At 35.3% G+C, this 24,714-nt stretch overlaps 1 protein-coding gene across 3 annotated transcripts in view; it reads right to left on the reverse strand.

The window, feature by feature from the left end:
- Positions 1 to 21,474, reverse strand: part of CCDC180 (coiled-coil domain containing 180) — a 121,678-nt gene extending 100,204 nt beyond the window's left edge. The window contains exons 1-8 of one of the 3 annotated variants that reach the window (XR_012486898.1): positions 21,260 to 21,474; positions 19,792 to 19,949; positions 18,851 to 19,041; positions 15,369 to 15,457; positions 7,000 to 7,109; positions 6,255 to 6,383; positions 6,009 to 6,119; positions 5,523 to 5,618 (exon numbers count right to left, since the gene is read on the reverse strand). Coding sequence is in view for 2 of the 3 variants with exons in the window: in XM_074294022.1 (XP_074150123.1) it covers positions 5,523 to 5,618; positions 6,009 to 6,119; positions 6,255 to 6,383; positions 7,000 to 7,109; positions 15,369 to 15,457; positions 18,851 to 19,041; positions 19,792 to 19,949; positions 21,260 to 21,425 (1,050 nt within the window). In the remaining variant the exon portion in view is untranslated. Of the gene's footprint in view, positions 1 to 5,522; positions 5,619 to 6,008; positions 6,120 to 6,254; positions 6,384 to 6,999; positions 7,110 to 15,368; positions 15,458 to 18,850; positions 19,042 to 19,791; positions 19,950 to 21,236 lie in introns of all 3 variants that reach the window. The other 2 variants (XM_074294022.1, XM_074294023.1) reach the window with 2 other exon arrangements.
- Between the last annotated feature and the right edge of the window lie 3,240 nt (positions 21,475 to 24,714).

Below are 24,714 nucleotides of genomic sequence, written 5' to 3' on the forward strand. Positions count from 1 at the left end.
TGATATATATATATAACTGGCTTAAAGACCAAATTATGTGGGATTTTCTCCTCATTGGTAGAGATTAATACCTTTTTTTTTCCCCCCCCTGAGGCTGGGGTTAAGTGACTTGCCCAGGGTCACACAGCTAGGAAGTGTTAAGTGTCTGAGATCAGATTTGCACTCAGGTCCTTTTGAATTCAAGGCTGGTGCTCTATCCACTGCGCCACCTAGCTGCCCCAGAGATTAATACCTTGAGTCCACATGACAGGTGGGCTGGTGAGACTGGGAGAAGACAGAGATCCTGAATTTTTCTGGTTTCTAGCACTGAGAGAGAAGATAAATGAATTCAATCTCTCTTCAAGTTGCTGAAGGGAGACACAGACTCTGAGAAGTCAACATGAGAGAAACTTGTTGTCTCTGTCATGGCCTTATTCCTATTAGAGACTTCAAGATATAAGCCTCTTGGGTGAAATATGAGACTGTTTTGATTGAGTTGAGTTATTTTGCACCCTATAGGATTACTCATTTATTCAGTATATTGTCTGGGATATATGTATACTATCTTTAATTTCTGATTTACTACCAACTTGGACAAATGGATTACTTTGCTATTTACCATGTCATATTCATTATAGAACTGACATCTAGAAGAAAAAAGGTCAATCCTTATCTATATAGTTTGTAATACTCCTTTTCTGGTAATAAATGGAAATAGGGAATTTATCTTCAACTTGAAAATTACATCCCCAAGACTAATAAAAATTAAGGGAACAGAGAGATATAATTCTGGCCCAGGACTATCCCTCTCTGAGGAGAACAGAGTGATCGGTTTCTGGGCACTTTCCCTCCTAGCAGTAATCAAAGTTTCCCTGTAAGTTGTACAGAGAAGCTACTGATGTTTATTCTTGCCTTTCCGGAAGCCATCTCTAAACTAGAGCTTTTTAAACTTTTTCCATTCGTGAACCCTTTTCACCTGAGAAATATTTACATGACCCAAGGTTTATAGATATTTAAAATAGGTATACAAATCAAATATTTGCTGATAATAAATCTTAATTTTGCAACCCTCACATTATTATGTGATTCCATATGAGGTCATAACCTACAATTTTAAGAAGCTTTGTTCTAGAGACACCCACACCCACACCCACACCACACCCCCCACACACACACGCACACATGCACATACGAGCGTGTGCAGTGCATGCATTTTACATGTGCATATATTTTATGCATATATTTCTATTTATATATATATATATATGTTTACATTTGTGTGTATATTGTAGTAATTTTTTACTTCTCTAAAGGATGTGATTAGCTAGAATGTAGATGAGACTTAAAAAGCAGCAAAATTGTCCTTTAAAAAGCCAAAGCAGAAAGACAAACATTTTATTCTAAATAAAGCTCTTCAAGCTCTCATTTGAAGCTATTTGCTTTTATTTTTACACACAATTTTAACAGACTTAGTGGTCATACTTCCTAGTTTACCAGATTAAAAGCACCAAATTATAAAAATGTAGGACAAGGTGCTGGAATCAAGCACAATTAACTCAATTTCATTCAACTGAACAAACATATCAAGTACCATCTATATACAAGGAACTACTTCAGCAAGTACTGGGAATACTACAAACATAAAAATGATACAGTCCCTCTCTTTAGCCCCTATAGGGCAGCAGCAAGAGGTAAAAGCTGATACAGTATGGAAGGAGATAGAAAAACTATAAAAATCAAACACAAGAACAACAGCAAAAAAATCACAGCCCAATAAGGGCCATTAAGCATAGGAATACCCAAATAACTAACTCTATAAATCTCAGTAGTTCCCTGAAGTATAGAATGAGTGTTTGTAATGATGTTACTGTGAAAGGATGAAATTGTCTTGAACAAACTTAAGAGAATATGACAGAAAGTTGTAGTGGCTAGAGAGCCAGCCTCAGCGTCAACAAGAAACTGAGTGAGTCTCTTGATCATGATTAATAGAACTGATATCAAAGAAAAACAAGATAAGTTTCTTATCTTGTATTCTTATCACACACACTTCTCTTTCTCTCTATATATATACATATATAAATATATGTATGCTATGTGTATATGTGTATGCATATTATTAAAGGATATATATTTATATTCATGGATTGATATACAAACACATATGTATATATATAACTGGAGCTCCCAAGAAACTCTGTAACTCTAAGTTGAGCTGATTTGCGCTGGTAGAAGGAATTTCCTCACCAGGACCTTACTATAATGAAAACAGGCCTGAACAGTAACAACAACAACAAAAATACTCTAAGACAACAGGAGTGTATAATTCATTGCTGGAATTGTGAATTGATCTAGCCATTCTGGAGAACAATTTGGAACTATGCCCAAAGAGCTATCGATCTGTGCATACTTTTTGATCCAGTAGTCTCACAACTGGGTCTGTATCCCAAAGAGATCAAAAAAGAAGGGAAAAAAGCCATGTGTACAAAAATGTTGTAGCAGCCTTTTTTTGTAGTGGCATAGAGGATTTGGAAATTGAGTGGATGTCCATCAGTTGGAGAATGGCTGAATAAGTTATAGTATATGAATGTAATGGAATATTATTGTTCTATAAGAAATCATGAGCAGGCTAATTTCAGAAAAAACTGATGAAAACTTACATGAACTGGGGCAGGTAGGTGGTGCAGTGGATAGAGCACCAGCCTTGAATTCAAGAGGACCTGAGTTCAAATCTGGTCTCAGACACTTAACACTTCCTAGCTGTGTGACTCTGGGCAAGTCGTTTAATCCCAGCCTCAGGAAAAATAAAAATAAATAAAATTTAAAAAAAAAAAAAGAAAGAAAGAAAGAAAACTTACATGAACTGATACTGAATGAAGTGAGCAGAACTTGGAGAACATTATACATAGTAACAACAAGATTGTGTGATAATCAACTATGATAGATTTATTTCTCAGGAATACAATGATCCAAGACAATTCCAAAAGACTTGGGATGGAAAATACTATCTGCATCCAGAGAGAGAATTGTAGAGACTGAATGTATATCAAAGCATATCATTTTCACCTTTTTTTGTTTGTTTTTTCTTATTGTTTTTTCTCTTGTTCTGACTTTTCTTTCACAACATGACTAATATGGAAATGTATTATAAATGATTGTACATGTATAACTTAAATCAGATTTCTTGTGCTTGGAAAGGGAAGAGAGAAAAGAAGAAAAAACTTCAATAAAGGAGAGTAGCGCTGAAGTGAAAAGGGTGTTCAGCCCAGGTCAGATAAACTCTGGGAAAGGTGGTAAGAGGGTCCAATCACAGTAAAGCATCGACTAAGACCCTCAGTCCTGGTTCAGAAGAGGAGAAAATCCAAGAGAGCAGCTTCCAATCCTCAGAAGGCAAACTCTGGGAAACCAGGCTGTTTCCTGAACAGAACAGGCAAAGCTACCCCCTACAAACACAAGAGGCCCCTGTGCTCAAATCCAGAGCTCAGTGTTGCATAGGAAGCTTGGGACAGTGCCATCTTTACCCCAGGAGCAGAGCTCCACCTTATAAGTTAAAAAAAAAAAAAAAAAAAGGAAATATCAAAAGAAAAGGAAAGAAAATGATCAAGAAACAGAAAAGAACCTTGACTATAGAAAGCTATTATGGTGATAGGACAGACCAAAACACAAACTCAAGCAAGGGCAGAATGTCCACAGAAGAAATCTCAAAGAGTGAGATAAATTGGTTTCAAGCCCAAAGAGGCTTCTTAGAAATGCTCATAAAAGACTTCAAAAGGTAAATAAGAGAGATAGAAGAAAAAGTGGGGGGAAAATGAGAGATATGCAAGAGAGAGTCAACAGTTTGGAAAAGGAAGGAAAAAAAATTGTCAGAAGAAAACTACAGAAAATAGAAAAAGAGATATAAAAGATAACTGAAAAAAATCACACATTAAAAACTGGAACAGGGCAAATGGAAGCTACTGATTTTGTGAGACAGCAAGAATCAGTCAAACAAACTAAAAAGAATGAAAAAATGAAAAAAAAAATGTGAAATTCCTCATTGGCAAAATAGCAGACCTGGAAAATAGATCCAGAAGAGACAATTTAAAAATGATTGGCCTACCTGAAGGCCATGACCAAAATAAAATCCTGTATAGCATTCTACAAGAGATCATTAAGGAAAATTGCCCCAATATTCTAGAAACAGAAGGGCAAATACTGCTGAAAGATTCCATTGATCCCCTTTAGACAGTGATCCCACAAGGAAAAACCCAAGGAACATTGTAGTAAAACTCCAAAACTATAATCTCAAGGTAAAAATACTGCAAGCTGCCAGATAAAACCAATTCAAATATCAAGGAGCAACAGTCAGGATTACTCAGGATCTGGCAGCTTCTACAATAAAGGATTGGAGGGCCTGGAATAACATATACAACCAAGGTTACAACCAAGAATTAACTACTCATTGAGATTCAGCATCATTTTTCAGGGGAGGAGATGAAGTTTCAATGAAGTAAGAAACTTTCAATCACTTCTATTGAAAAAAAAAAAACAGAACTAAACAGAAAATTTAATCTACAAACACAGGATTCAAGAGAACCATAGAAAGTTAAACAGGGGGGAAATCTATATTATATATAATATACATATATATATATTTAAAGAGAGAACAAAAATATATACAGGAGAGAAAATAGAATGGAGGTAAATATAGAGTGGTAATGGTAATTGTTAATGTGAATAGAATGAACTCTCCCATAAAACAGAAGCAAATAGAGTGGATTAAAAAACAGAAACCTACAATATATTGTTTACAGGAGGACTATGGAAACTGAATGTGCATCAGAACATAATTTTTTCACCTTTTTTGTTGTCTTTTGCTTGTTTTTTTTTCTTTCTCCCTTTTTCCCTCTTTTTATCTGAGTTTTCTTTTTCAGCAAGATCAATGTGGAAATGGAGAATTGCACATGTTTAACTTATATTGGATTACTTGATGTTTAGAGAAGGGAAAAAATTTTGTAACACAAGATTTTGCAAAGGTGAGTATTGAAAACTATCTTTGCATCTAATTGGAAAAATGAAATACCATTAGAATTTTTTAAAAAGTGAAAAAGAAGACAAGTGTATTACATATGTATGTGTGTATAAAATTTAGAAAAATTTCCATCCAAAATAGTTTAAATAATGTGTTAGCCTCTAGAGTAGAGGTAGGTTAGGTGGTGATGCTATAGAGCACTAAGACTGTAGACAAAAAGATCTAAGTTCAAATCTAGCCCCAGACTCTTACTGTGTGACCCTGGGAAAGTCACTTAATTCATTTGCCTCAGTTTTTTCTTCTGTTAAATGAGTATAATAATAATATCTCCAAGGGTGTTGTGAGGATTTAATGAGATATTATAAAGTGCTTAGTACAGTGCCTAGCATAAAGCAAGCACTATGTAAGTATTGTTATTTTCAATCCTCTACAAAATTAACTAATATGGAACAGTTTACTTCTCTATCAGTGCCAGAGATATACAATGAGGTCCTGGACCATTGCAAGTTATTATGTCCTATGAAGATTGACTTACCATAGCTTCTTTATGAATCAGCCTGTCTATATCAGGAGAGAGGAGATAGGCAACATCTTTTAAAATTTCTGTGTATTTCTTCAGTACTTCCCCTAACTGGAGATTAAAAAGCAACATCATGAATACACTCTCAATTTCTTTATCATGGAAGATTAATTTAAAAATTACATTTGTCATTTATATACATCTTTAAAATTTTGCAAAGTATTATATATCCATATTATCTCTTTTTTAAAAACCCTCAACATCATGCTAGAAAAGTACTAAGGATATAATTATTCCAATTTTACAAAAGAAGACAGAGACAATGTGATTTATCTAGAGTCATATATTAAGCAACTGAGTCAGCATTTGAACTCAGGTCTTCTCACATTTAAAGTCTAATCCCTTATTATCCATGATGCTATGTTGCTTCTGAATAAAATCACCACTGTAACACTAAAACACAACATGACATAGAAAGAAACTATGTAAACTTCTGCTCACTTTCTTAGCTCTACAGGCTTCAAGTTTTTTCAGTGCTGTTTCAAAGTCTTTGATCCATTTTCTTCTGTTTGCAAATTTCTTACTCAATTTATCCCATAGTTCCCACAAATGCTGCAAAGTAAAGTTTATGGCAGGTCAGCAGAAACATTCCAAGTAAATAAATACCCTAGAAATAGCAACAGGGTCTGAAGCTAAAGAAGAAGGCAAGGTACAGAACAGGCTGAAGCCTGTTATCTATGCTCTTACCTCAATTTGGATAACATCTGACTCCATATCACTTTCCACTTCTTTGAAGAGAAGGTCAATACTTTCATCATTCTCTGACAGTTTTTCCAAAAGCTCCTTTCCAGGTTCCATGGTAAGAGATTCCATTTCCTTAAGTAATGAGTGCTGTTAGCTATCAAATCCCACACATAATTTGCCCTCCATTTTTAAGCTGATCCGTCCATACAGGATCATATCAGAGATTAGACCCTAGATACCAATGGGTCCCAAACTTCCCTCCCTTCACAGATTAAGGAAACTGGACCACAGAGAGGTTAAGTGGCTTACCCTGAGTCACAAAACTACTAAGTGTCTGATGGTCAAATAAATAACAATCCAAAAATACAGCATGCTAAGTGCTCAATAAGTATATGTAATATGTACTCTAGAAATTCAGAGGTGATTATTGGGGACTAGGGAAATGATGAGAAATTGGACTGGACCTTTAAGACAGGATAGAGCTTAAATAAGTAAAAAGGCAAGGCTTCTATAGCTGAGAAGGGGAGATATGCATTCCTCAAAGGAAAAATGAGTAATAGCTATAAGTGGATGGAGCAATGTCTTAAATGGCAGGCTGAGAAGGTTGGACTTTAATCTGTTGATAGTGGGGAGATAGTGAAAGGTTGGAATAAATTGTATATAGGAACTATGTTTAAATTGATTAATCTGATTGCAGCAGGTAGGATAGGTTGGGGGTTAAGGAGATAGGAGAAACATGAAATCTCACCGCTCCAATCTGTGATATTTCTTTCTGTAGATTTTTCAAGTTGGTCTCATGGATATGTCTTCTTCGTTTATCCACCCTCTGAATGATGTCACTATTAATCTTCTCAGGAACTATAAAAGAAAGCAGAGAATATGGTATAATAGAAAGATGTGTCAATGATAGAATGGAACCAAAGTGCAGCAAAGATGCTTAATGCCTCAAATTCCAAATTAGAAAAGAGAGATTGTATTATTTTACATATGAACTTTGGATGGAAATGATCACTATTCATCTTCATTGAACCAATTTATTTAGCAAATACTCACTATATATGGGACTATACATCCAGTGGAGGTGTTCATTATATTTTCTGATGATATAATTCCCCAGAATTCCACAGAGAAAGGTCATTTCACAGACAGAAGCAAAGATGGAGATCTTATGTACTTATAGACATTTGGGAAAATAAAAACTAATCTAGCTCAAGTGTTACTGATGGAACTAATTTTTTTTATCAGTATTAAAGAACATACAATTTTATCATTTATCAAAGAACATACAATTAGTCCAGACACTAGCATATTCTTTTAAATACATATAAAATGCAAAAGATTACACTTCAAACCTTTTATCTTGATTGACATGATATCCATTCAACCCTCAGTAATTTGTGTAGGGTTTCAATATTTCCTTCATTCTCATAGAGTCTTTTTCTTTGGGGAGGAAATTGAAAAATTCATTCAATACAAGTTATTTTCTTTTGGCATAATACACTTGGAAATAATAAATATAGCCATCAATTGTAAAAAAAAAAAAAAAAAAAAAGAGAAACATCATTCTAGAGTTTGACAGAGCTGACAGAGAGAGAATAGATATTTTAGTCTTAGTTCCTTGAATAGACTCTATGGTTTCTTGTTATGGGCCAGAATGCTGTACTTGAAACAAGGATTCTTACAAGGTGCTAAGTTTAGCATGGTGATTAATAGTTCTCTAGTACATGTACTTAGTACTTAATATAGTTCTACAAGATTGACACCTATTCTACAAGATTAACACCTATGATAATGTAATTATAATAGAGCATATAAACTGGGACAAACTCAGCTAGACAGATTCATTCCATCTCACACTACTGTGGTGCCAGGTCTGTCGTCCTTCATTTCTCCACTGAGATCAAGGCCTGTCTGAGCCAGAGATAGACTCAGAAGGCCTCAGAGAGAGAGACTCAGAAAGGCCAAGACACAGACTCAGAAAGGGCTCAGACACACTCGGAGAAGACAGAAGACAAAAGACTGGAGCACAAGCTCTCAGATTGAGACAGACTTCAAGACAGAGACATGATGGTGGTCCTCCTGCCCTCCCTCACAAAAACCAAGACACATTCCAGAGGACCTCAAGAAAGCTGGCCCGGGCCCCAGGCAAGGAAATTAGACTTTGAAGGAGATAATAAAGGATTTGGACTTTAACACCTGGCTTTCGAGACAAGCCTAGATCTTCCTCCTACAAATCTAATGCTTTTTTCACTGTGCTGCACAATCTCTCCTGGACTTTTCTGAGGCTATTATTTATATTGAAGATTTTCTTGTGTTTGGGAGGTGAGGTACTCAGAGGAGTTCCCCAATCAACTTGATGAGTTTACAGGGCAATGGGTGTCTTTATGATCAGAAAAGTGTCTTTTTATTTTTTTTTAATAGTTTTTATTTACCAGATATATGCATGGGTAATTTTACAACATTGACAATTGCCAAACCTTTTGTTCTAATTTTTCTCCTCCTTCCCCCCCAAGATGGCAGTTTGACCAATACATGTTAAATATGTTAGAGTATAAATTAAATACAATATATATATACATGTCCAAACAGTTGTTTTGCTGTACAAAAAGAATCGAACTTTGAAATAGTGTACAAGTAGCCTGTGAAGGAAATCCAAAATGCAGGCAGACAAAATTAGAGGGATTGGGAATTCTATGCAGTGGTTCATAATCATCTCCTAGAGTTCTTTTGCTGGATGTAGCTGGTTCAGTTCATTACTGCTCTATTGGAACTGATTTGGTTCATCTCATTGTTGAAAATGGCCATGTCCATCAGAATTGATCATCATATAGTATTGTTGTTGAAGTATAAAATGATCTCCTGGTCCTGCTTATTTCACTCAGCATCAGTTCATGTAAGTCTCTCCAGGCCTTTCTGAAATCATCCTGTTGGTCATTTCTTACAGAACAATAATATTCCAAAATATTCATATACCACAACTCATTTAGCCATTCTCCAATTGATGGGCATCCACATAGTTTCCAGTTTTTGGCCACCACAAAGAGGGCTGCCACAAACATTCTTGCACATACTGATCCCTTTCCCTTCTTTAAGATCTCTTTGGGATACAAACCCAGTAGCAGCACTGCTGGGTCAAAGGGTATGCACAGTTTGATAACTTTTTGAGCGTAGTTCCAAATTGCTCTCCAGAATGGCTGGATGTATTCACAACTCCACCAACAATGTATCAGTGTCCCTGTTTTCCCACATCCCCTCCAACATTCTGCATCACCTTTCCCTGTCATTCTAGCCAATCTGACAGGTGTGTAGTGATATCTCAGAGTTGTCTTAATTTGCATTTCTCTGATTAATAATGACTTGGAGCATCTTTTCATATGACTAGAAATAGTTTCAATTTCTTCATCTGAGAATTGTCTGCTCATATCCCTTGACTATTTATCAATTGGAGATTGGCTTGATTTCTTATAAATTAGAGTCAATTCTCTATATATTTTGGAAATGAGGCCTTTATCTGTATCTTTGACTGTAAAAATGTAGAAAAGTGTCTTTTTGTAGAGTATAAAAAAATGTCCATTGGAACCTTATTTAAGGATTAAATACAATCCTTGATTAAATTGTCCCAAGATAAAGCTTCTTTTTTTGTGTCTTCAAGGAAAAGGGTTTCTATAAAAGTTTGGTTTTTAGTCAAGCTCTTGTCAGGAGAACATCTCTCTGTGCTGGTCTATAAAAAGACAGCCAGCAAACTATTATCATTATTTTTTTTTAATTTTTATTTATTTAAAATATAAATACAAAATAGAAAAAGAAAAAAATGCCATGTGCACAACAGAACATAAGAGAGGATTCAAAATATGAGACAATAAATTTCCATTTCTAGAAATCCTATATAATAGATATTACACAATGTGTTCAGAGCGGTTTATCTTTTCTTTGCTTCTTTGCACGTGTTTTTGTTCTCTGCTGTGCACTTTTTACTTTATTCTTTTTTCCCCTTTCCTCCCCCTCCATACCCCCCAAGTAGGCTATAATTCACTCATACACACACACACACACACACACACACACATACACCAGAGCAGTTACATTTTTATACAAATGTCTCCTTTTTCCACTTTTATGATCTCTTTAAGATAGCGACCCAGTTATTTCTTGTATTATTGTACCACAATTCTTTTTTGATAATAACCTTCAGGTAGTCTAATTATTCTTATGTTTTCTTTATCTATTCTCTAGAGCAATGATTTTTTTATGTCTCGCATTCTCTTCTATTTTTTTCATTATTTTATTGTTTCTTGGTCTCTTATAACTTTGTTGGTTTCCCCTTGCCCAGTTCTAGTTTTCAAGAAGTCATTTTCTTCTTTAAGATTCAGGATCTAGTTGATAGGCTTTTTTTCACAGTCTTCTTGTTTTTCTTGAATTTTTAAAAAAAGTTTTTCTTCAGTCTCTATCATTTGATTTTTGAAGGTTTTTTTGTTTGTTTTGTTTTGTTTTGTTTTTGAGTTCTTCTATGAATTCTTTTGGGGCTTTTTTTTTTTTTTTTTAATCTCACTATCCTCCTCTGAAGAGGTTACTCCCAATCAAGCTAACCCCGAGGCTGGCCTGAATGCTAGTAAAACTAGACTGGAGTTGTTTAACTTCACCAGGGCCAAACCTGTTATCTTTCTGTGGATTTTCTCTGGTTGTACCAGGAGGACCACTATTCTGCCCTAACTCTTATTTGTTTTTAATACTCTATGCTAGCAAGGTACAATTTTGTCTTTGTTGGAGAAAGGAAAATCTGGGGAGCTTAGAATTTTCTGACCTATTCTGCCATCTTCCCAGAATCCTATCTCCTCTCATTCTTTTCCTAAATTTTTCCCCAATGGTTCCTTTGTGCTTTTGCTCTGGGAGAGAGGAAGAGAACAGAAATGCCTAATTTGATAAATTCCTTCCATGAAAGATCCTAAATTTGAATTAACTTAAATCTCAAATTGCAAGAATTACCCCAAATGAACTATAAAGGGAAAATTGAAAAGTCTTTTATAGGATAAAATAGCTATTCCCTTACCCCTCCCAATCCTAATTCTTTGCTATCACAAAAAGATTACTATAAATATTTTTTAACATATAAGTCCTTTTCCTTTTCCTTTGATTTCTTTGGGAGTAAAGATCTAGTAATAGTATTGCAAGATCAAAGGGTATGTAAGTTTTATAGTCCTTTGGGCTTAACTACAAATTGTATTCTACAATGGTTGGACAAGTTCACTATTCTACTCACAATCCATTAGTATACTTAATTTTCTCTCATCCTTTCCAATATTTGTCATTTCTGTTAACTGGGAAGTAGTACTTCAGAGTTGCTTTACTTTAATCAATAGTAATTTAGAGCATTTTTTTTTATATGACTATAGACAACTTTGATTTCTTCTTCTGAAAACTATCTATATCTTTTGGCCATTTATCAATGGGGGGGGATGGCTCTTGTTTTTATAAATTTGATTTAGTTCCATATTCAGTATATATTTGAGAAATGTGGTCTTTATCAGAGAAACCTGATATATAACTTTTTTATATTATTTCATCATCATGAATTTTAATTAGATCTAATTTTGCTTTTGTTGTGTCTGAAATCATGACTACTACCTCTTTTCTTTTTTTTAGTTCAGCTGAAGTATATTAAATTCTGCTCCAGTCCTTTTAGCGCTGTGTATGTCTATTTCAAGTGTGTGTTTTGTACACAACATACTGTTGGACTCTAATTTCTAATCCATTTTGCTATCTGATTCTAATTTATGGATCAGTTCATCCCATTCACATTCACAGTTATGATTACTGTCTCTTTCTCTCCATTTCATTTTCTTCTGTTCCTTTTCTCTCTTTTTACCCTATTCTTCCTCAAAATTCTATTTTGCTTCTAGACACTGCTTCTATCATTCCTCCTTTCTCTCATCCCCTTACTCTCCTATTTTTCTATTGTGTAAGTTACATTTATACATAAACACACACATATACATACATTTTATATTATATACTATTCCCTCTTTGAATCAATTTTGATAAAATTGAGGTTCAAGTATTGCCTACTAATTTGCTCCATTTTACATTCCTCTGTAAATTCTTACTTATGTGTCTCTTTTCATGTGAGAAAAATGTCTTCATTCTATCTCTCCCTCCTCCTTCCAGAACATTTCAGTGTTCTCAAATCTATGTTCTCTGTGTAAATTCCTTTTAACTACCCTAATAAAGATAAGTTTTAGGTATTACATATATCATTTTCTCATATAGAAATATGTTTAATTTTATTGAGACTCCTATGATTATTCTTCAAATTCATCTTTATGCTTCTCTTGAGTTGTGTGTAGAAATGTCAAATTTTCTATTCTGCTCTGGTCTTTTCATGAGGAATATTTAGAAGTATTCTATTTCAATCGATTTCCATTTTTCTTCTTGAAGGATTACACTCAGTTTTGCTGGTTAGATTATTCTTGGTTATAATCCTAACTCCTTTGCCTACAAAAATATCATATTCTAAGTCCTCTACTCCTTTAATGTAGAAGCTACTAAATCTTGTGTGATTCTGACTGTGGCTCTACAATATCTAAATTATTTCTTTCTGATTTCCTGAAGTATTTTCTTCTTGCTCTGGGAGCTCTGGAATTTGACTATATTACTGCCATTTTCATTTTAGAATCTCTTTCAAAAGGTGATTGGTAGATTCTTTCCATTTCTATTTTACCCTCTAGACCTAAAATATTAAGGCAATTTTCCTGGATAATTTCTTAAAGTTGATGTCTTAAGCTCCTTCTTTGATCATAGCTTATAGGCAATCAAATAATTCTTAAATTGCCTTTCCTAGATTATTTTCCAGGTCAGTTGTTTTTCCTGAGACACATATTTCTACTTTTTAAAAATTCTTTTCCATTTATTTTATTGTTTCTTGATTTTGTTTGATACTGTTTCATGGAGTCATTAGTTTTCACTTGCCCAATTCTAATTTTTAAGGAATTCTTTTCTTCAGAGAGCTTTTGTACCTCTTTTTTTTTTTTTTCCATTTAGCCAATCAGTTCTTTAAGAAATTCTTTTCTTCAGAGAATTTTTGTGCCTCTTCTAGCCATTAGGTCAATTCTGTTTTTCAAGATGTTATTTTCTTTAGTATTTTGTACCTCTTTTACCAAGTTCTTCTCTTTTCATAATTTTCCAGTATCATTCTCATTTCTTTTCCCAAATTTTCCTCTACTACTCCTATAGCTTTAATTATTTTAGGAATTCTTGTTAGTCTTGGGTCCAATTATAGTTTTTGTATGAAACTCTGTCTGTAGCTGTTTTCATATTGCTATCTTCTTCTGAGTTTATGTCCTATTCTTCCCTGCCAATGTAGTACTTTTTTGGGGTCAAATTCTTTGTTGTTTGCTCATTTTTCCAATCCATTTCTTAACTTTGGACTTTATGTGAAAGTTAGGTTCTGCTCACTTAGGAGTGGGGAAGCATTTTCCTAAGCTTCAGGATTTTTCATGCCATTATTTCTAGGAATTTGCCAGTTTTTGTAATTTCAAAGGTAGCACAATCCTGGGAGAGTTGTGATCACTGCTCTCCTTATCTGCATTCTGGTCTTTACCCAAAAGAGTCCCGATCCTTTGCAGCAACAAGTGCTAGTACTCCTCTTTGCCATGGCAGTGTGACTAAAACTCCTGATGCCTTGTAATTGACCTTCAGTGCTTCACTATCCTGGAATTGTATCCCAGAACTCTGTATGAGCAATAGCGTTGTCAGTCAGTGCCAACAATATCCAGTGCCAGAAAAAGGTTCCCTGTAATCTCTTTCTGATTAGCTGTCCAACACCCTTGCAATCTCTGGGCTGAGTTTTTATTGCTTCTACTGCTACATTGTTATTGCTTCCACTTTGTGTGAGAGCTCCAAATGACTTCCACCCCAGTATCAGAAACTTTTCCTCATTTCTTAAGTCAGATTACTCTAGAAAAATACTTCACCCTCACCTTTTATTGGTTTTTGCTGCCCCAAAATTTGATTTGAAGCATCATTTAACATTATTTGGAGGGGAATGTAGAGAAAGTTCAGTTGGGCTGCCCCTAATCTGTCATTTTGGCTCTACTCATAGATTTTTTATTTTTTAATAGAAAAATTTGCTCAACCTGCCATGTTTAAAACAGTAAGAATTGATGGGATTTCTAAAACTAAAAAACTGTAAAATCAACACTTTTTTCAAAAAGCCCAATTATCTTCAGTGTAATATTACTGTGATATAAGAAATGATGAATATTATGACTATAGAGAAGCATGGAAAGGATTCCATGAATTGATGAAATAAGCAAGCTAAGGAAACAATGTATATAATGACCTCAACAATGTAAACAGAAAGAATGCTACCATTAACACAATCAAGAGTTAATGTTACAAAATTACTAAGCACAACCATGGTATTAAAGAGGCTATAGAAAGAGACATATCCCCTAAATCCTTTGCAGTTGTGAGAGTTCTACAAGTGTGAAACCTTGAATATACTTATTAATAAGGTTTTTTATTGTTTTTCTCCTCTTTCCTTTAAAAATATTTTTTGCTCTATAAAATGGTTCTCTGAAAAGATGTAGTAGAAAACATGTAAAAGAAAGTTTAAAAGATATAATCCCAAAAGATGTCAATAAAAATTACTTTTTAAAAAGTCAGTTATCTTGGAACTGATGTAATTTGAAGATAAATTTTTCATTCTCACTCTCAGTCTATAATCCAGAAACTAATGCTTTTAAAATTATCTTAATTCTTCTGAGGCTCAAAGATAAATCATGTTCATCAAATATCACTACATATTCATTACCTTAACACAGTTGATAGTTTGTATTTAAGGCTGAACATATTAGCTATCATGGCCAACTTTGGATCAGATAATATATGAAGCAATTTATATTTCCCTACTTGAATGTAAGCTCCTTAAGGGCAGAGATGACTGTCTTGTTTGCTTGTGTCTCCATTTTGAGAGCTTGGCACATTAAGTTGTGAATATTTTCATTTTAGAAGATCTTACACAACTGCTAAATATGTATATATTTTCAAGTAGGTCTTTTCCCATAAAAGGTAAATTGGCAGTAGATCGGACACAGATTAGTCATGAAATCTTCAACTTACCAATAAAGTCACTTAGACCTCTCACTTCTCGAGCTGCAATCACATCTTCACTTTCTGTATTCCTTTCTATGGTAGCCATTTGGAGTTCCCTGAAACCAGTGAAAGGGAGAAAGTTTGAATCCCAAACAATTGTTGCAATTTTAAGTAATAATTCTCTTAAACTTATAAGATTATCAACTACAAAAGGATTGTTGCAGCATCTATCCCAATATGGATATTCAATATCTATAAAATCACTGTTCTGCTATTGGACCATGCCGCTATCACTGATGTGAACTCTAAACTAGTCCATTCTGTACCCATTGTCAGGAAAGACTTGAGGTAAGTTTTCCCAGAGTGTTGTGTAGCAAATAATGATATGGAGCTAAAACTCTTAATCAACTCATCCCAACTCCATTGTTAGAAACCCTAATCCATTCTTCCTGTCTCCAACCTTTGAGACTGTCTTGATTAGTGTACCTTTAAATAAGAGTCTGGGGCCTGATCAGTCAAGTAGACTCCCTGGCTCCTCCTTGATTCCTTTCCTAACTTCTCCCCAACTCTTCCCATATTTCTCCCCTTATTCTCTAGTCTCTGCCCCTGATATCCCCTGAGACTTTGAAGGTGCCCAAACATGGAAGAACATTGCTTACATGATTCTGTTTTGCCTATTCATATTTGATTAAACCAGTGAGCTATTTCATGTAATAAATAGCAAATCCTTTTAGCCTATGTCATTATTGTTTCATGTCATGGATTGAACCATTATGCACTGCCAAATCTACTTTATGTATCTACTTCCTATCTACTTCCTTTATCCTCTCTCTATCTTACCCCTAAATGTTGAGCCTATTTCCTGGCCACCAGCTCCCAATTATTCCAGAGCACATTAGCTTTGCTCCCTTTCAGGCTTCCCTTTATGTGCCTTTTCCCCCTACTGGAATGTAAGCTCCTTGAGGATAGAGAATCTTTGCTTGTTTGTATGTCCATTTTCAGAATTTAGAATAGTGCCTGGAAAAAGTAAGCATAATATAGACTTTGTTTTTTCCTTTTTTCCTTCCTTTCTTCCTCAAAAGTAACATCTCAAACTTTGGAAAGAATAACAATTCAGGGATTTTCTCATACTTAAAATGGCCACTGTGGTGCAGCACATAGTTCTTAGATATGTTAGCTTAAGTAATGGCTTAAATTAAAATCTGATGGGAGGAAATTCATTCAGCAATTAACTGGCTCCAAAAGTAATTTTTAGGATGAGTTGAAAAAATAAAAATAGCATTGTATAATGCTTTACAGCTTTCAAATATCAATAGAGTTTTCTATTTTACATTTGATCCTTGAAATAACTCACCCTATAAGAGGCAAGGGGCAGCAAGTAGTGGATAGAGGTCCAGCCTTGGCTCAAGATCTGCCTCTGACCCATATTTGACCTGGGCAAGTCATTTAACCTCTCAGTGGACCCAGGCAACTTTCTAAGATAGTTATATATGAGTTGCTGATCTGCATCTGTGGATATAGTTTCCATGCCAGCAGTCTCCTATATGGATGAAATGTAGAACTGGACCAAAATAAATAAATAGATAAAAGAAATCCAACCATTCTATAAGGCAGGTAATCTTGGTGTAGTAAAAAGACAGTAGAGGACTCAGGAGAGACCTGAATTTTATTGTCCTAAAATTTGCTAGCTACGTGACATTGGAAAAATTCTCTTAGCCTTATTTGTCTTATCAGTAAAATGGAGACAACTTTATTCCTACTAATAATCTCACAAAGTTGTAAGAAAAATACTTGTAAAACTTAAAATGATACATAAATGTGAGTTATAAAAGTCAGACATCAATCTGGTTTTAGGTGAAGGAATGCAAAGCAAAACTCACTAGTTCCAGTGTAATTAAATACCTCTTTGGGGTATTGAAAGGTAGTTTTCAGGACCCTGTCTCTATCTACTAAAAGCTGAAAAGAAATTTCTTGTCCCAATCTAAATAATAAGTAGACCTTGGGAACTCTTCCTAATAAGAGAAAATATAAAAAAGAAAATCTGGGAAATTCTGCTATGATGGCTGTGTGCATCTGTGGAACTGATTAAAAAAAAAGGTTTAACAGCCCTAAGGCATAAAAAAGTTTTCAAGAACAATCTTTCCCTTTAAGAGAAAAGTCTTTACATCTTGGAGATAGCTTCTACAAAACAGAATAAACAACCTTAGAGAGTAGGAGCTGGCTTACTGAGAACTAGGACTTGAAATGCATCTCTCTCTCTCTCTCTTTCTCTCTCTCTCTCTCTCTCTCTCTCTCTCTCTCTCTCTCTCTCTCTCTCTCTCTCATTTCCTGGCCAAACTCCACTTAGTCTTTCTTTGGGCCCTGATTGGCTCAGAACATATCGATTATTGCTGTTTTGGCCAGATACCTTGAGGGTCTTCCCCTCCCAGATTGATAATTTTATTTTGACTAGATGAAAAAGGACATTCTTTTTCCTCATTTCTTTCTTACCTAGTTTTAATCACTACATGGACATTGCCTCAAACTGAGGCCTGCTAGGCCTCAGATTAAAAAAAGATCAGGTCTCCCAATGCCTGCAGGGCCATCTTCAGGCATCCTGATCCATATCTGGCCATTGAATCCAGAGGAGAAAGTAAAGCAGATGACCTGGCACAGCCCTCCCTCACTTAAATCCAATTCACTTGCATGTCATGGAATTATCTCCCTGAAGTCCTGTCCTTTGTGAGAACAAAGTCCAAATAACAAAAGAAGCCTCATAGTAGAGGACAGCAGCTACTCTGTCAGCAAATGGCAATTTTTGGAAGTGGAGAGAAGCAGTAAGAAGATATTATGAGAATTAGAGTTATGAAGAAGAAGAGTTATGAGAATTATACCAGATGGAATACAATGATGCACTTTCCGGAAGAATTATTTTTTTCCCATAGCAGCATGTAAATTTGGGGGAGATTATGCCACTTTTATGTATATTTTAGAAATAGAAATGCTATCATTATTTATCTTTCCATCTTGTTTTATTAAATGTTGTTTTGTTCTAAAATCATGGGTTATTGAAAAAAAAATTAGTTTCACTAAAATCTGAGAAATCTTAAATCCATGCATTTTGATGTCTTTCCACTTTGAATTACTCCCAAGATATCTTCTATATAGTTTATTTATACACTTCCATTGTATTGTGAGCTCTTGGTGAGCAAGGACAATCTTTTGCTTTCTTTTCTTATCTTTGACCACCCCCTGAGATTTTCAAGATGGTTTATACATTCTAGGTACTTAACAAATACTTCATTGATTTATTGACTATACTAGCCTCTTGACTACTACTTAGCTCTTGAAAGTTTGAGAGCTTCATTTTTATTTGTTTCCAATTTAGCTAACCTAACACACATTAAGTTAAGACAAAAAAAATTCACAAATGAGTTATGTAATTCCATATACTATAATCAATATGTGTGCTTAGTAAATAGTAAAAAAGTGGAAATAGAAAATGTGACAAGACAGTATCCCCAATATACCTGTACAAAACAGGGTTTTCTATGGATTTGTCATTGGGCAGAGCCTCAGCCCACATTCTCTGACGAGGAGATAAGAGTTGACCTGTTGGTATTTCAAAGTTCCTGAGTAATGGGATCTTTCCACTCTTCAAAGGTCCGACTTGTTCCACTGCCTTTTTTCGACTGTTTGCCAAAGAGCGCACAAGTTGGACCTATTCCATAACAGAATCAATTCATTAGAAATTTCAATCCTTTGGCATTTCAAGATAAACTGCATGATCTTCCAAAAAACAAAATTATTTTTGATTTAATGAGAATTGGAAAGGTCCATAGTAGATATCTACAAAATAACTGAATTCAAGAAATGGTGTAAAAGAAAAGTGTTATTACGTTCACCTATAATCAGGAAAATAAAAAATCTATTTTCTTGTGGACAGCATGAATGAAAGGATAATGAAAGACAGCAGATAGGTTTTTATAGTATATTGGCAACCTTGAGAAGAGCCAGAAGAAAGTCTTCAATATTTTGGATAAATCCATTATATAAGGGGTTCTTAACCTGGGGTTAAGGTCCTTTGGGTAGATTTTTAAGGGGTCTGTGAACTTAAATGGGAAAAACATGGCATCTTTTCAAACTTCTACCTAAAATCTAAATTTCATTCAATTATGAGTATAGGCAATAAAACATTATTCTAAAAAAGGGATCCAGAGATATTATTTTCTTTGGATTGTCAAAGGGGTCCATGACACAAAAAGAGATTAAAAATCTCTGCTTTTTTTGGAGGATTTGAGGAAAAACATAAATAAGATGCATAAATAATAAGGTGTTAGGGAAAGTTATAATTCATACCAGAGGAGGAAATAATCACATTGTTGAGGTCATGGATCTATTAAATTCAGTACTATCTCAATGTTCACTCAATTTTACTATACATATTAATGAGAATAAAGGTGAGGCATACCTCATCATCAAAGATCTGTCTGTAGACTTTTCCACTTCGAACTGTCTTCATCTTCCCCACCAAGTTCTCTGTGCTAATATTGTTTCTGGGAGGAAGATTTTTCAGGTAATCCATTTTCTTCCCCAAAATGAAATTGTCTCTGAAGTTCTTTTCCACATCTTTGTCGATAAGGGTCCCATGTAAGAAAATAAAAGAATATTCAAAGTCAGGCAGAAGATAGTCTCACAGAATGAAAAGCCGTAGGCAGCACTGGGTAATGGAATCACGGATTTGTAAGAGAGTTCCATTCTCTTTATCTGAACCTAACAGAATCACACAAAGTTCTCTCCTCCCCATCCCCTCTCCACTTTCAACATGAATCTCCAATATACTCCCAGTCTTTAATAAGGAAATACAGTACAATAAAACCTATAACAGGGGATGGGGGTGGACAAATATGGCAAGGAGGGGCAGAGAAAAGAGATTTATTTTTATAAATGTGGGAATTAAAAGAAGTTGGAAATGGAACACAAAATGAACAATAACATAGAATGATTGAGATCTTGTTTTTGTTGTTTCTCCATCACCAAGGAGATAAATTGTACAAGAGAAAACTAAAATGTAGGCAAGGATGGTGAAAGAGTGAAGAGAATCTGGGATGGGCTGTCTAGATACTGTACTTTTTATGAAATCCCTAACTTTGATTGAGGGAGGAGAAGAGGTGGGAAATGAGGCATATATCCAACCAGACAACCAACTGGTTTGCATTGCAATGGTTGCTTCTCTAAAGTCCTTACATAATGTTGTGTATTGTAATTAGGTGTGTTTCAGACATATCTCCCTATTAATTAAACTGTGAAGTTTGTGAGGATAGAAACCAAGTGTTGCCCAAACATTGTATCTTTCCCAATACATAGTACAAAATATTAAAAAGATTTATTAAAAAAAGGCATACATAGTACAAAAAATTTAAAACATTCTTAAAAAATTCTTAAGGACACTGACTACTGGGGATCTCAGGTTTGAGGAGATAAAGAAGAGAAACTTTGAGGTTAAAAAGCAATAGTGCTTGGGAGAAGCCAACCAGAAGAGGCTAGTGATTGGGATTTGTATATATATTATAGCTTGAGGGGAGAATTAATTACATTAATTACTTAGATTTCTTAAAAGAGAACCTAAGGGAATATGTCCTCATATTGGAGGACATATGAGAATTTGGGGGAAAGGCAGGTGATCTGGAGGAAGGATAAATCTGAAAGGAAGGGAGAATGATTTTGGAGGAAGAATAGTGAATTTGGGAAAGGTTGCTGAATGGGAAATGATGAATTTAAGAGAGAATTAAGAGGGAAATGGCTAATTGGAGGGAAGGAAGAAGATGAATGGAAGAAGGCTGAAAAGAAGGAAGGATGATGTTGGAGAGGGAGAATGAATGGAAGAAGTAAGAGGATGAATGGGGGAATACTCACATCCCCAACCTAACTCTGCGTACCCTCCATTTTCCTATTCTGTTGCGTCCCAAAGCAGAAGCTACTTTTGTGGCTAAGGCAGGGCCCCGCAGGCACAGGATCTAAGAAGATTTTGGGCAAAGAGACGCCTGTTGAATTTCCAGGACTCGAGTCTGTGGGTCCCTCCTGGCTGCTGTGCGTCCTCACCATGGCAACACTGCTCTGGCTTCGGAGCCAGACTGTTTCACAGTCTCTAGAGTTGGGCTTATTGCCCTTGGCAACAGGAGGAGCGTCTCGAAGATGCAGTCCTGCTCGCCCCCTGGTGGCAGCCTGTGGAAACGATGGGTTCTGTCTACACAACGTCTTATCAGGATGCTCCATTCTCCTCTTCCTTTTTTACATTTAACACATTGCTTTTGTTGAAAAGAATAAAACTACAATAAAGAAATAAAATGGAGCCAAGAAGAGAATAAACATGATAAAATACAACAGTGTAAATGGAAAGAAAACTAGTCAAAAAAAATTATAAAGATCAAGTAGAACTGGCTGAGGAGATATAACTCCTTAGAGGCAAGAGGTACACAAGTGTTGGCATATTACACCATTTTCATACTTTTTCAGTGTATTTATCAATCATTCTTATTTTTTCCTTCTCTAAAAACAAATAATCAAAAAACCCACCCCTTCATTTGTTCTATGAGATGGTTCTCTGGGAAGAGGAAAGCAAAGATATTTGGGGAAAATATGATAATAAAAGAAACAGAACATATCAATAAAAATATTTTAAAGAGGAAAGAAATATAAAGCTAAAAAAAGTTAATGTAATTTTAACTGATTTTTGTCATTACTGTGAAGTTTTACTTCATATAAGAACTTCTGTTGTTCAGTAATGTTTAGTCTTTTGAACTTTTTATTGATGTTCTTTAAAAAAAAAAAAAATTTCACTTATTTCCTATGCCAGAAGACATCCTTTTTTGTCTCATTCATTCTCTCTTTCAAATCTATCCTTCCTCCCTTCTCCCATTCATCCTCTTGTCCATGTATTACCTCTATAAAATTTATTCTATATATTCTATATATATTCAGTCTTCTTTCCAAAATTAATTATTCCACTCTCAACTTCATTCTTCTTTCTTCTAAAATTTATATTTTCTCCATTAAAGTCACCACCCCTAATTAATCTTTCCTCAATATACTACCTTTCCCCAATTCTCTTACAGACTGTGTGTAAAGGGATAGAAAACAAGGAATTGGGAGAGTGAAGAAAAGTCAGTAAGGAAGGAGGAAAAAATAAATGATTGAGAAGGACAGAAGTGAGGAATGGAAATCTCAACTGTGACTCAGAGTCATTCAAAGGTTGTTTCAATTGTCTGATTCTTCAAGCCCTCATTGAGGTTTTCTTGGTAGTGCTTGCCATTTCCTTCTCCAGCTTGTTTTACAGGTCAGGAAACTGAGGCAAGGAGAGTTAAGGGTCACAATCCTAATGAGTGCCAAGGCCAAAACTGAACTTAAACCTTTCTGACTTCAGTTATACACCATCCAGTTATCCCTCAATAATTGTACCTTCAATGATTCCTCCCCTAACCTAGTCATTTTATTTTTAGGCTAAAACCATTGCACTTAGAACTGGAAGGGATTTTAGAGAAAATTCAATCCCTCTTCTTCATTTTACAAACGATAAACTGAGAAATAAAATGCCTTGTTGTGATGTCTAGCAACACTGACCCAGTCTTTTCAGACAAAGGACAGGAATATCTGTTATTTGGAAAGGGATAGAATATGCCATTATACTTCTCTAGAACCTTTTACTCTTCCTTACTGCTTCAAGATTTTCTAAATCTATCTGTCTTAAGATCTAGACTAAACCCTATTCTATTCATAAATCCTTCCCCAAGTCACTCTGGACCCCACACCTTAGATCACCATTTAGTCCGAATTGGCCAAGAAAGTTTTTATAGGTCAGCCCTTGTCAGGCCAGGGCCATGTTACATCTGGACCTGGTACCCAAGATTATTCAAGCACCAGAGATATGGAGTCTTGGGTGAGCAGATCAGAGAATTTGGACAAGATCAGAGTCTTTAATGCAGATAGAGCTAATCCCCTTGCTCAATGTTCCAGGGTCATCACCAGACCCCCCAAAAAGTACAGTGGAACAAGGAAATAAGCAATGTGTACAGTCTTTACTATGGAGATCTGTGAAGTCTGGGCTAGCTCCTCTAAAGGGCTCAGAATCAGTCCTAGTCAAGATAAGCAAAAGTCTTTGCCCCATGTTGGGAGCCAAAAATATACTGTTCTGATTGTTTCTCAATTATAATCTTTCTCTGGGAGGAGGTTTCTTTTCTGTAAAACATTTTCCTCTGGGAGCAGGTTTCTTGGGAGGCTTCTGGAACCTCCAGCCAGAGCGAAGGTAGAATCTCAAATCCTCTTCTTCCTGAATCCTGGCTCTGAATCTCCTCGAGCTTCCCAGGAGAACTTCAGAACTTCCCTGAAGTTCTCCCGGGAAGTCTTGTTCTTATCCCAATCTAGACTGTTGTTCAGACTCAATGTTGCCTCTTTTTATCCTCCCAGAGAATGGGCTTGTGGGTACAGCCAGGGGCTTGTGGGAACTCCTGCAACCAATGAACTTGTTTCTTTAAAGGTGTAAATTCCTTTTAAAGGTTTGAACTAAAGGTGTGAATTCTGAGCTAGAGAATAGTTAAGTACCAACTTAGCACTTAGTAAGAACCTAACAAAGGTCCTGGGGCATTCTGCAGTGAGACAACAGGACCAAGGGGCCCAGGGAACTGCTTGATTGGGGTTCAATCATCTGCTTCCTATATTAATTAATTATTCCTTCTGGCTAGGTGCAAAACAGACATTTCTATGCTGTTAGTCTACAAGTTTTGTTAATATCTCCTAAAATTTGGTACTCTAGGACAGAACTTTAGTTCCCCTACTCTCATTCTCACTTTACAATACAGAACAGAGTTGGTAAAAGAAGTCTCTGATCAGTAAGGGTAGTAAGTAAAAGAAAGGCTTAATAGAATTACACAGTCAGCTCCAACTCTGTTCCAAACTCCATTTTCCTCCAATCCTATCACACCTAGGCCATATGCTTTGCTTTCAGGAAGACATCAGATGCAGATAGAAGTTATCAGAATTCTGAATACACCCTCTGACAGGGAATATTAAAGACCTTTAGATTTTTTTCATGGTATGCATTAATTTTAATAACTTTTAAAATAACTTCTGACCCCAAAATATTAGAAATTAAGAATATACTTTTTATTTGGATTGCCTTGGATTTGTCATGCCTGATGTTTTAGACTGCCTCCCTGCAATAATAATTCGCTTTAAAGCACCTTAAAGCACTACAAAGCACCTTTCTCATAATATCCCATCTAAGATGGGTAATGAATATATCTTAGTACCTCTACTTTTCCTTTGATCTCTTGGAAGTATTTTTGTTAGGATCCAAAAGAGACTGGCAGAGCAATTTTTGATAGTATTGGCACAAGAT

This window comes from Sminthopsis crassicaudata, chromosome 2 (assembly GCF_048593235.1).
Source record: "Sminthopsis crassicaudata isolate SCR6 chromosome 2, ASM4859323v1, whole genome shotgun sequence".
NCBI classification, from domain to species: Eukaryota; Metazoa; Chordata; class Mammalia; order Dasyuromorphia; family Dasyuridae; genus Sminthopsis; species Sminthopsis crassicaudata.